The 13781-nt window shown below is 29.2% G+C and overlaps 1 protein-coding gene and 1 long non-coding RNA gene across 2 annotated transcripts in view; one reads left to right on the top strand and one right to left on the bottom strand.

Moving 5' to 3' along the window:
• LOC106678731 (TLC domain-containing protein 5) overlaps window positions 1-8537 on the top strand; it is a 16731-nt gene extending 8194 nt beyond the window's left edge. Inside the window, exons 3-4 of the mRNA XM_014417456.3 lie at window positions 164-342; window positions 4168-8537. Coding sequence (XP_014272942.1) covers window positions 164-342; window positions 4168-4341 — 353 coding nt within the window. The 3' untranslated portion in view covers window positions 4342-8537. The remainder of the gene's footprint in view (window positions 1-163; window positions 343-4167) is intronic.
• Window positions 8538-10071: 1534 nt separating this feature from the next.
• LOC136796741 (uncharacterized) lies at window positions 10072-10957 on the bottom strand. Its single transcript, XR_010844482.1, has 2 exons — window positions 10775-10957; window positions 10072-10318 (listed from the first exon to the last, which is right to left on the bottom strand). It is a non-coding gene; the product is annotated as an uncharacterized lncRNA (long non-coding RNA).
• Window positions 10958-13781: the final 2824 nt, after the last annotated feature.

The following is a 13781-nucleotide window of genomic DNA, read 5'->3' as shown; positions in this document are numbered from 1 at the left end:
ATATATCAATTTTTACGGTCAACTATATATACATATATACAAACTTTAAAGTTTATAACATTTATTAATTTAAAGAAATCATTAATTTTCTATTCTTTGTAGTGAACTAAACTACTCACTATCTAACACCAGATATTATATACAAGATTTTCATGTTTTACAGGGAGTGAGGCTGTTGGGGGTTTAGGCTCACTGGAATTAACCAACCCCCTCCTACAGATAAGATGGCTTCTGCGGTCCCTCGGTTACATGGATACAATTGTTTATAAAATCATAGAAGTGACATTCTTTGTTCTTTTCTTACTTGTTCGTTTAGGATATGGCTCATGGTTGCTAATTGCTGTAAGTAAATTTTTATTACATAGTTATTAAATTGATATAAAAAGAAAATGATCCAGGTGCTGTTAAAAGAAATAAGGTAAATTTTGAGGTTTTATTTAACTGAATTATAAACACCTGAAATTCATATAAACATTAAGTTACACCTTATAAGTCAATATGCCATTGCAGAAATTGTGACAACCGGGTGCATTTTTAAAACTCACCGACTCAAATTTTTGAGTTCCATTTAACCAGAGAGTTAATGGCTATGATTTGTTCTTTATGCAAAGGTGAGTGTAAGATGATTCAGGCTTGTGTTTCCAAAACTGGAGTAAAAAACATATTTTGATTGGATAAATGTACTTATATGAGGTGTTAAGTTGCTTTTTAAAAGAGTGATTATATATTTAAAATTGAACATGAAATATTATGATTAATTATTATAAAAATTATGTAATACAATACTATAAACTAGCTCCAAGCTAATATTACAACATACTAGTCAAAATGGTTACACATTTTATGAATTTAGTTAATAGAAACTTTTTTGAATATAGTGTTTAAATTGTTTCCAATCAGGTTGAATCAGTTCATACTGGATCGTCTTATCACTTTACCCTACTTAACCTTTTAGAATAAATTGAATCCATTTACTCTTTAGTTAAATGGAGCCAAAAATTTGTCTTGTTTGAACAGGGCAGTTGAAAACACCTGGTCATCTCCATTTCTCCTATGGCTTCTTGACTTTCCGGGTGCAATTTAACTTCTGTATAAATTCCAGGGTCCTGTTTTATAATAAAAGCTAATAGTATTAGTCCATAAATACAAGTATACTTACTATAAAGTACAAGCACTATTACTTTTTATTTCATGATAGTGCCGTGTACGGGGCTTCGGGGTTTCTAAGCCCGACTAGGGGTTCCCCATACAGGTATTATATTGAAATTTATTCATATATTAATGTATTTATATTATGTATTTGTATTTATATATTTATTTTATGTATTTATATTATATATTTATATTATGTATCTCTATCAGTTCATGATGGGAACCGAATGAAAAGGGATGCGCTATATTTAATCCAAACACTAGATACCATCTGGACCCTCGCCGTGGTATGCTAGATATGAATATCATAATTAATCATTGGAGTTCCTTTCCAACGGTATCGTGTTCACCACTTTCCTATGCTATATATATGAGGTGGCATGCAGGGATTATTAATTATAAAGTAAAGTCTTTGTTACATGTTTTATATTTACAATTATATATATACATTATCAAGAATACTATTATGAGAGAGCATGGTGGACTTGTTTCCTTATACTTTAATTATAAGATTATGAATTGAGTAGTACCAGTCGGAATCTTTGATATTTATATTGACTCTAAGTTATTAATTCTACTACTGCCATTCTAATTACATCAGAAAAAGTCTTACTTGTTTCGGTACATCGGTCGGCTTGGCGGTTGTCGCGGAAGAGCGTCCATATTCGCCTCCCGGCTGCCGCTGATCTTCCAGACTGTCTTCCTCTGTGTCCAACTCCCAGTTCTCCCCTTCTGTCCAAGACTCTCTCAGCCTGTTCTTCCGTCAGGCTTTCTCCAACTCCTAGAACTCTGTTCGACTGTCCTCATCTGTCAGACTCCCTCAAACTGTCCTCAAATCCTTTCCTCCTGCCCTTTTTGTTCGTTTTCTCCCCTCTCCTTCTGACTCCTCCTTCTTTTGATTTCTGTCCTTTGATTGGTTCCTCTATTTTCAGAGGGGGTGAGAAGGTCCAATGACCTTCGACGAAAGTCGGTCTTTTTCTTACCTTTCATCTTTAAAAGTTTCTTCTTTGAAGAAAGCCAGCCAGCTTCTGGCGGCTTACTGTATTTTCCCTAGCTTTTTAGAGAGACCCCGTGTGAAATAAGAGGTGTTTATTTGTTTTCAATTAAGGCGGCTATTTCTCTTTGCCACTCGCTGTACTTTCCCCGAGATGTCTAAACTGGCCATGTGCAAGATACGGGCTGTTTGTTTGTTTATCTCTGCCTACACGGTCAACCGTTCCCAGAGGGTGCATACCCTCTGTTATCTATATACCTCTGTACATTTCTTTAGATCTGTTGCCTATGGATTTTTGGCTAGGTCCGGCGGTATCTTTGGCATGCCGACAAAAGAAATTATTTTAAGTTAAAAAATTCCAGCTGGTGCCTCCCATGACATATCAATAAGGACGACTTTTAGTTTTATTTTAGGAGTCAAAAAGTATAAGGCAGCATTCTTCATTAAGTGAAATTGTTCTAAATACAAACCACAAAACTAAAAGTATTAGTTTTTATTTTATTATGAAACAGGGTCCAGGTGTTTATATCATGTTAAATGGAACCTCAAAATTTAATTAGTTTGATTGCAAATTTTGGTGGAAAGCACCTCATTTAGACATCAAGATTTGCAGATTATTGTTGTAATCAATAAGGACATTAGTTGTTATACATTTGTCCATTAAATAAATGCTTCATTGATTCCTTAACTATTAGGACTAGATTGTGAAACTGGAAACATTTCATGTTTTGAAATTTACAATGTTATTGTGCCATTTTCAGATGGCTATTAGTGACTAAATTCAATGGTCTTAATATATTTTATTCAGCTCATCAAAAAAAAAATATTGAAAATAATAATTTTGTTTTTAATACCTCATCATTTTGGTAATGTTGGTTAAGCTCATATAGATAGTTGGTCATGAAAAAAGAAATATAGAATACTTAATCAAAAACTCAACATATCAATGTGACCTATCCAGTACAATGTGAGGCTATGAGAGCAACTTTCCTACAATGTCATTTCTACTAAAAACAGAATTACATGGATAGACCGAGTGAGTGCTCCTATTAACCAAAATATTTAAGTATATATGAAATTAGATTTTTAAAGGCATCAATTACTATTATTATAAACTATATGAATTAAAATGATCAATTGGAAAATTGTTGATTGACTGTGTTTAATTTATAAAAGGAAGATGGTCTGAGTGTGAAAAAAAAAAAAAATCTAAAATAGTAATTCAACTACTTAATGTGAGTCAATGTTTTGCGCCTCTTAGCAGGGCTGAAAAAGGTACAGACAAATAAAATAATGTAACAAAGTGAGAGATTAGATAATATAAAATTAAAATAAACTAAGATGTGGCTAAATATGATTTAAAATGTGTGAAAATTTATGTATAAATAAAAGAAAAGTAAATTATATAAAATATTATTTTTTAAAATAAAATAAACTTTTGTTTTCTTTGATTTATTTTGTTCATCTTTATAACATTTAGCCACACCTGAGTTTACTTTTATTTCCTGTTATTTATTCTCTTACTTTGTTACATTATTTTAGTTGTTTTTATATTTTTTAGTCTTGACGAAGCCCCAAGTGTGGCAAAACATTATTTTATCAATCTGTACCTTTCGAAGCCCTGCTAAGAGCCCCAAAACGTTGACTCACATTGAATAGTTAAATTACTATTTTAGATTTTTTACCACACTCTGACCATCTTCGTACCTAATTGGCCACTTGATTGATCTGGTGAGTTGATAATTAGGAAAGAAAAGAAAATTATTATTTTTAAAACATATGTTGAAAAACTAAAGAACATATATTGAGATAATTGAATTTAGTGTAGTCTTGTTCTAAAATGTCTAATTAATACTTCATTCTATTATTAAAGTGAAGTCGAATATTAACCATTTAAGTAAAGAATTTATTTTTATGAACACTATTTTATGAAACTTTGGTATCAGAATGCTGGTTAGACTATTTATAGGAATGCTGCTGTATCCAGAACCATAGTTTACAGTTTGTCGTGTTTTTTATAGGTTGTTGGAAGTCAAAAGTCGGCACTCCCTGTAAAAATCTGCACAATTATGCTGTACTTGATTTCTTTAGCCTTTATTTACTCTATCGGAAGATTTGTCATAAGAAAACTCCTTAGAGGTCCTGGAAAACCAGGCGATGCAATTGAAGATGATGATGATGTGAAGCTCAGCTGAAGTGTAGTATTTAATTTCTAGTTTTTAGAAAACCTAGATGCGCAATTCATAGCACAAAAAATTACTTTACATACAAACTAAAGATTTGCAATATTGTTTGCTTAACATTTTGGCAGCTGCTATAATCTTAGAGTAATTGCGCTGGATTTACAGAATAGTGCAATATGCAATATCTAATTTTAAGCATGCATATTTTTCTGTAAACATATTTATGACATATAAATCCTTAATTACCAAATTCAAGATTTACATCATCAACAATAAAAGTATGAATGTTCAAATTTAGTTTTAACAGTTATGTATATATTTACATATCTTTAAGGTAGGCATTGTTCAGAGTTTGTAACTGGTAGGAAATTAGTTTGAATGTATATTTAATTCAACTTATTTATTGAGTTTCTAGTTTTCAATGAAGAAAAACTTTAAAATATTTAAACATATTTTTTTAAATATATTTTAAACATCTTTTTTTATATATATGTTTTGCACAAAGTGGTGCATATTGAGATTAATTTTGTCTAGAAATTTCGATTTGGGGCTCAATTCCAGAGAGGACTATCCTGTTTTTCCAGTTTTGAAAAATTTAATTTAATTCTAAACTAAAGGTAATCTCTAATGTTTTGTTCAATTTATGCGTCTGTATCTTACCTTTGTAATGAGTAGTTCAATTCATTTCCTCATAATTTCGATAATAAAATCATAACTTTTATGTATCAGTTTTGTTTGTTCCTAAATTGAACAAAATTGGCCGATTATTGACTAACAATAGTAAAAAAAGAAAGGACGATCATCATTAATATTTTATTGTATTCTTCTAGTTTTTTATCTGTTGATAGTTTTTTTTTTTTTGTATAACCAGTTATCAGTGATAACTTGAAGTGAAGTGAAGTTTGTACTGATACAAATTAAACTTTTATTCTGAAAATATATATATATATATATTGCTTGATTTCAAAACTTTTTCTTTCACATTGTATTAAAACTTATATTTATCAAACTTTTAATTAAAATCCAAAAGTTTTACAAAAACTCATATTAATAATGTGCATAAATCTTTTTATTGAAAATTCAACCATTCTTAATATTGTTGAACAAATATTTAGAGTATATCGGCAGACAATAGAAAGGCTTCAATTTTGTTTGCATATTATGATTTAATTTTTATTTTAACAATTATGTATGTTTTCTCTACAATCCATTATGTAAGAATTAAGAAGGAAAAGTTAATTCTGAAATAGTATAGCTTTTTAAAAGTAAACAATAAATGCAAACATTGGATTACTGTTATAATTCAACTAGTTGTGATAGCAACAGAATTAACCTTTACTCTTTATTCAGTGCACAGTTGAGAATAAAATCTTCAAAATAAGCTGTGAATCACCTTAAGTCAATTTAAGTATAATTACTAATACAACCTGAAACTTTATATTTAAAGTTGAAGTTTAACTTAACCTTTAAAAATGACAAAAAAAGTTTAAGTTAAAAACAAATAAAAGATGTTTTTATGTGTCATATCAAAAGTGATTGATACTCTGAACATTTTTAAGTAACATTATCTAAAATGAATTTTAGTATTGTGTTGGTCTAAACAGAATCGATAATAATAATCATTCAATAATGGAACTGTTCCTAAATAAATCCAGAATTAATTTATTCTGAAATCCTTTGCAAGAAGGCTTAAAACAGAGCACTAATCAAAACGTATAAATTCATGAGATTAAATTGAACAGTTTACAATCTTCATTGTGATAATATAGTTAATTAGTTTGGTTTTTACTTTTTTAAAAAAATTAAAATAAAGAGAAATAGTGGTAAATCATTTTTCTATTTCATTTATATTTAATGTTATGATTACCTTAATTTTATTGTCACAATTTAATCCAAAACTGATTGGAAAAATAAAGACAAATTTATTTTATTAAAAAATATTTTATTATTTGTGTAAATTATAATCCTGAATATTTTTCATCAAGTCGTGTTTATTAGGTTATATTATGGCTGTAGGAAATTTAATTTATACATATTATTCATTATTTAATAATCAGTTGTTAGTAGCTGTTACTAAATGGTCCCTGGCAAATGCAAATGCTTGGAGAATCGTTGAATACAGCAGTTTTATCATTGAGGGGGTTTCTTCATCTTTGGGAAGAAGTGCTGAGTTCCTTGATTCATAAAACAAATTCTTTAAATCACGCCATAGGCCACTTTGTGTCTGATCTTACAAATTTTATTTTTTATAGCTGTTAACACTATTGTTTTTTATGTTTAAAGTTTTGTAGGTTGTTGATATGAGGAGAGATCATTGATAGGATTATTATATTAAGGAAATAAGTGATAAAAGATAAGCAATTGTTCTACTTTTCAGATAACTACTTCATTCAATAACTTCATTTTGTTTCAATGTGACTTCATGTTTGCTGATTACATTCCCCTTTAACTGCATCCATTTAGTTCAATCTTATTATGCATGTAGTGAGCTGTAACATGTAAACTCAGCCTTTAAAATTAAGGATATATATTTTTTTTTTTTCCATAATGTTAAGTTCAATTCTTTCTTCTTTATCTTAAGTTATTAATTCGATTAAATGAGGTTATGATTTTCTTCACCACAAACTTATTATCTTCATTACACCTTTTCAGACATTAAGAAAATCCTAACCTTGTTTGATTCAATTAAAAATTAATTCTTCATCTTGAAACATCTCTTTAATTATTTTTAAGCTCAGACCATTCCAATGTGAGGTTTGTTATTACATTCGTTCTAATTAAAACTGAAATAAATATGTCGACTTTTGGGGTTCAGTTATATTATTATTCATGATAAATTTTCTGATTCCAATGGTAAGATAAGTTTATAATATACTATTTGGAATATTGCTTATATTAATTGAATGGTGTTGGAAATAGTTGTTATACTTTTATCAGAAAATTGAAAAACAATTTATTTTAAATATTGAAGTAGCCTTTAAGTTGTGTATTTATATATACAAAATTATGTTGTATATAATACACTCTTCAATTCTATATCAATACTTGGATCTACAGATTATAAAATTTGTTAATTATTTGAAATCTAACATGTTATAGTGGAAGTAGACCACTGATAAGAAAAGACTGAATGGGAATAGCAGAAAGAATATTTTTATCATTTGCCTTCATTTTTAAATTTACTTTTTTAAGATGACTTATTTAAGTACAGATTTTTAGAATTGTCTCCTTGTGTTTACTGTCAGAATATTTCTCAGATATGTACAGTTGATATTTTTGTTAAGAAGTCATTTTGATGCTCCTTTGAAGCTTAATAACAATCATATTTACAAAAAGCATTTAAGTTTACATCTACCAAGTGAAGTCTTCAAGGTAGTTAATTAAATCAATCGAAGGACTAGCTTAGGGGCATTGCTTATTGTGCTAATTTATTTATGATCTTTTTGTTTTATTGTTTTGATCATTTATAAAATACATAATTTAAGCTTCAAATTTTTTAAGAAATGTGGAGTTGTTTCTCTCCCCCAAATTCAAATTTTGAATAAAAGTTTATAAGCCATTCATATTGTTAAACACACACATTTTTGCATCTATAATTTTATAGACTTTATCTCACATATGTTAAATGATTAATATGGATGCAGGTATTTTTGAAAACTTTATAAGATCTTCATTTTCTCCTTTAACCCAAGTAAATTTTATCGTCATAACCACAATCTCCTCTTATCTGTTATGTTCATTTAATATAAAACTATTAGCTGTATTTATTTCGAAGAAAAATATATATGTTATATATCAATGTTACCTGAACACTGTGATAACTTGGAAGACTAAATTGCCCTGATGGAGACCCCTTCTATCGTCTGTATAGTTTTAAATTTGTACATATCTAACATCATGACTACAGAATTTGGCACAAGGAAAAAAAAGGAATAAAAATAACATGCCAACTAGATTATAGAAGATATAATTAAGGCAAAAAGCTAGTCATTTTATGTGACTTTCATTTTTAATTAAAATCAAAGGACATATATGTATATATTTTATGTAATGCTAACAGAAAAAACTTTACAGTTTGTTATATGATCTTTAACAATTAATATGTCTATAATGGTATATTTAAATTTGTAAATTTTGGCTTATGGTTATTTATATGTTAATTTATATTTGCACAAATAAATTTGAAATAAATGTTAAATAAATACGTATTTGGTTTTTTTCATTTGTCCTCACATTGTTTTCAGTAATTATGTTTATGAAGAATGATTCTACTAGAAATATTAGTCCTTCCATGGTTAATTCTCTTCTCAATTTACTAATTTATAACTAAAAAAAGTGAGTATAAATTATTGCATTATTTTTTAATATTAAAATCTTTAAAGCTATATTAAAATCCTTCCTAAAATCATCAATGCTCCTTACTTTGTCACAAATAAAATCATTTTTAAAGACCTTATTGTTCTTTATGTAAATGATCTGGCTCAAACCAGATATCAATCCCTCCATTATAAACTCCCAAATCCACTAGTTTCTAACCTTGCTTCATCTTCCATTCTTAACAATCCTCTGAGGCACCTGAAAAGAAGATGACCTCGAGACCTTCTAATGTAGAAATGTTATTAGAGTGTTACCAATGGGTAGTTTCTCTACATCCCTGTTTCATACTATTATAATCTAACATAAAATTTACTGGATGTATTTCTATGTAAATACAGTTCTAAATGTCAATAAATACATTTTTTTTTTTAAATGTCAGTTGTTTATGGATTTTTCTTGTTCTCGATTTTCTCATATTAAAGATCCTTTTCATTAGTAACCCCTCTACTAGGCATACGAGTAGTTATCACAGATTATCTTATATCCTGGAAGGTTGAGATTCATTTCACAGATCCAACACAAAGTAAATTTCAAATCTAGACCGGATTTGAACCAGCACTGTTCTCATTGAAAGTTCCTAAGGTGATACCTTAACAATCTTGGCCTCTAAGGTCTCAAACTAGTGAGTTATTTCAGTAAACATCATTAAGTTACCTAGTTCGTTAATGTGCCAAATTTTTTTTTTTTTTGCCAAAAAAGAACTTCTGTCTTCAAAACAAAAAAAAATGAATTATTACACAAATTTGTTACAAAAAATTTATTTTCCTAATTTTAATAAATAAAAATTAAACACTATAGATATTCAATTGTCCAAAATAATAAACACTCTTTAGCTTTGCCCATACAGTTTTTTTTACATATAGCTATATGTATATACACAGAATATTTACCCCTTTCCATAAAAGTCACAGACACTTATTTCTGAGCTATTTTCATTTGGTGTGCTTTATATTATACAACAGTAATCTAACTAAATATTATTATTTTTTTTAATTAATAATTATGAGAGATAGTTGACCGTGGATGATAAATGAGGAGAAGATGGTTGGGGGTGCGGTCAATGAAACACAAATAAGTATGACTAACTTATTTGTGTTTCATTGACCGCACCCCCAACCATCTTCTCCTCATTTATTTTTTTTTTTTTATAAATTGATTTGAAAGGTGAGATCCTGGATCTCAAGAGAGCACTCATAGGGCATTCAGGCTTAGAAGTAAATAACTAATTTAGAAATGTTCAACCTATTATTGATACTGAAATTCGGACTCTTCATGGGTTGTAGTGGCACTTATTATTTATTTCTTTTATTCTCTCTTTGTTTTTTTATGTGTACGTATTTATTATTAATAATTACCTGTTAAAAGTATTATGAAAGAAAGTTTTATTGATATTTTTATTTTATTTAATACTCAAGCTTTTAATTTGCAATGTTCTTTCTTCTTTTTCTACACACTTAATAGCTTATAGCATGCCACAATCTGTTTTTGGCTTGATGAGGATGCCAGGAAATTTTTTAGCCCAATAACTATTTTGTAGAGAAAAAAGTAAACCACTTTTTTAAGGTGAAGACACCACTGCTCTTGGTAAGATCTATGTGACTGGTTCAATAGTCTGAAAATAGCAAACTTTTTCAATGGCTAAATAACTCCAAAACAATACACCTGAAAAGCTTATCTTATTCCTATTTAATGTCAATCAAATTTTCTATGATATCAGACCAAAATTAGCTTTCCACACTCACTTTCTAATAAACAACTTTTCACTAATGAACCATTTACTTCAAAAAGTTAAACAATTCCATAACATTCCATATAATTGTTAATGGAATTAATGTATGATTGTTAAAATATAAATGCTAATATTTAAAGATTTGTTTGACAAGTGTTAGACTTATAGATCTTTAATGACAATCCAACACATTCATAGAAAAGTTAAATTAATTGTCAAAATCATATAATATATTTTAAAAACAATATTATAATGTTTCACAGTTTATTATGTTGACAAAAGCATTAAGGAATGTACAATTATTCATTATTAATAAATCATAACTAATTAAGAACACACCTAAATAAATATGAATATAGCCCAGAAGAAGGCTAGAAACTGGAGACTAGAAGCCGAAACGTTGGCACAATTAAATAGGTTACACCAACTTATTTGTGTTTCATTTTGACCCCACCCCCAACCATCTTCTCCTCGTACGTCATCGACGGTCAACTATCTCTCATAATTGATTCTAAATAAATATGATTGAAAAAATAAACGCCCTTTTTAATTGCGATAAATAAAACAAAAAAAATACGAGAAAAATGACAATTCTCAGTTTCAATAATGTTAAAATAATAGTTCGACTAAATGTCTAAAGATAGCGGGGCAAATCAAGAATGGTACAAAATAATAGTTTTAATTTGCATCGCTAGAGGCCCTCATCCAAACAACCGTTTCTTAATTCATAATACAGCTGGAAAATATTTATAGTAGTTCATCTAACCGGCCTCAGGTAGCAGCACAAATCAAAGAAGGTAGAAAAAAGTAGTTCTAATAATCACCGCAAGAGGCCAGAACTATCCAAACCGCCGTTCCTGAGTCAAGCAGGGAAATTTTATTTTGTACTAGGATAGTAGGAGATTACATGAGCTAAATAATTCAGTAGAGCCGACCCATTGAGTTAGCTCCTGTTACCTCCTACCCTCCTAATACAAAACAAAATTTTCCTCTAGACTTATGAACGGCTTATTTGGATGGTGCTGGCCTCTTGCGGCGGTTATCAAAAATATTATTTTTTACTGAGGTGTCGATAGTTGACCGTAAATTAATGATTGGAGAAGTTTGTCGGGGGTGCGGTCAGCAAAGAACAACATCAATAAACAAAACCATATTTATTTATTTTATGCCGAAGTTTCGACCTGAGTTTCAGGTCTTCATCAGGGTTATGATATAGTCAAAAACAACATTAGAACTTCATGATCTTCTCAGTGGAAGGCATCATTGGCAAGCCACTTCTCATGCTCGTCCTACTTATTGCAATGTTTGCAGCGAGGAGGTCCCTCGCCTCCGGATTTTAAAAATAGTACCATTTAGAATGGATACTTCACAAGTAATAAATAAATATTACAGGTAATCTTAAAATACCAAACACGATTTATTCCTTTTTTCAATGTAAATCATTAACTAATTACCTGTTTCTTTTCTGTTTTAGAGGGATCGAAAAAAAAAATGTTTGCAGAGACGCATTATCGGGTGAGTATATATTTTCCTCCTGGAATGGCGTTATAACGTCATATACTCACTCGATAATGCATCTCTGCTAACATTGCAATAATAAAGTTGGTCATGTAAAGTGGCTCACCAATGATGTGGTCCACTGAGAAGATCATGAAGTTAACCTGAGGAGTTTCAGGTCCTCATCAGGGTTATGTCAAATTCAACATTAGAACTTCATGATCTCCTCAGTGCACGACATCATGAGCAAGTTACTTCACATACCCAACTTAATTGCAATGTTTGCAGAGATGCATTATCGAATGAGAATATGACGTTATAACGCCATTCCACGAGGAAAACATACTCACCCGATAGGGTGATCATCAGGTTATGACCCTGATGAACACCTGGAACTCAGGTCGAAACTTCGGCATAAAATAAATAAATATGGTTTTGTTTATTTATGTTGTTCTTTGCTGACCGCACCCCCTGACAAACGTCTCCCAATTATTATATTTTACCTTTCTTGATTTGTGCTCCTATCTTTAAACGCTAGTCAAACTATTATTTTAATATTCTCAAAATTCATAATTGTCTTTTTTTAAATTTTATTGTTCGAAATTTTAAAAAAAATTTACTTATTTAAGCGTGTTCTTAATTAGTTATTTTTAATTAAGAATGAATAATTATACATTCCTTTATGCTCTTATCATCTCAATAAACAGGAAAATAGTAAATAATTGTAAAATATTCTTTTTAAAATATATTATTAATTGATTTAGACTATATTAAATTTATTGTTAATTTATATTTGCACAAATAAATTTGAAATAAATGTTAAATAAATACGTATTTGGTTTTTTTCATTTGTCCTCACATTGTTTTCAGTAATTATGTTTATGAAGGATGATTCTACTAGAAATATTAGTCCTTCCATGATTAATTCTCTTCTCAATTTACTAATTTATAACTAAAAATAGTGAGTATGCTCCTTACTTTGTCACAAATAAAATCATTTATAAAGACCTTAATGTTCTTTATGTAAATGATCTGGCTCAAACCAGATATCAATCCCTCCATTATAAACTCCCAAATCCACTAGTTTCTAACCTTGCTTCATCTTCCATTCTTAACAATCCTCCGAGGCACCTGAAAAGAAGATGACCTCGAGACCTTCTAATGTAGAAATGTTATTAGAGTGTTACCAATGGGTAGTTTCTCTACATCCCTGTTTCATACTATTATAATCTAACATAAAATTTACTGGATGTATTTCTATGTAAATACAGTTCTAAATGTCAATAAATACATTTTTTTTTTAATGTCAGTTGTTTATGGATTTTTCTTGTTCTCGATTTTCTCATATAAAAGATCCTTTTCATTAGTAACCCCTCTACTAGGCATACGAATAGTTATCACAGATTATCTTATATCCTGGAAGGTTGAGATTCATTTCGTAGATCCAACACAAAGTAAATTTCAAATCTAGACCAGATTTGAACCAGCACTGTTCTCATTGAAAGTTGCTAAGGTGATACCTTAACAATCTCGGCCTCTAAGGTCTCAAACTAGTGAGTTATTTCAGTAAAAATCATTAAGTTACCTAGTTCGTTAATGTGCCAAATTTTTTTTTTTGGCCAAAAAAGAACTTCTGTCTTCAAAACAAAACAAAAAAAAAATGAATTATTACACAAATTTGTATCAAAAAATTTATTTTTCTTAATTTTAATAAATAAAAATTAAACACTAAACAAAGTTTTTTTTTTTTTTTGTCGAACCCTCTAAAACAGAAATAAAAAGTGAATTAGTAAGTGCATTACTGTGAAAAAAGAAAAAGTAATTCGTGTTGTGTCTTACCTTTTACTAC

This window comes from Halyomorpha halys, unplaced genomic scaffold (assembly GCF_000696795.3).
Source record: "Halyomorpha halys isolate HHAL.00 unplaced genomic scaffold, Hhal_1.1 Scaffold157.1, whole genome shotgun sequence".
NCBI classification, from domain to species: domain Eukaryota; kingdom Metazoa; phylum Arthropoda; class Insecta; order Hemiptera; family Pentatomidae; genus Halyomorpha; species Halyomorpha halys.
The sequence above is the reverse complement of the archived record's forward strand: the minus strand, read 5'-3'. Positions and strand labels throughout refer to the sequence as shown.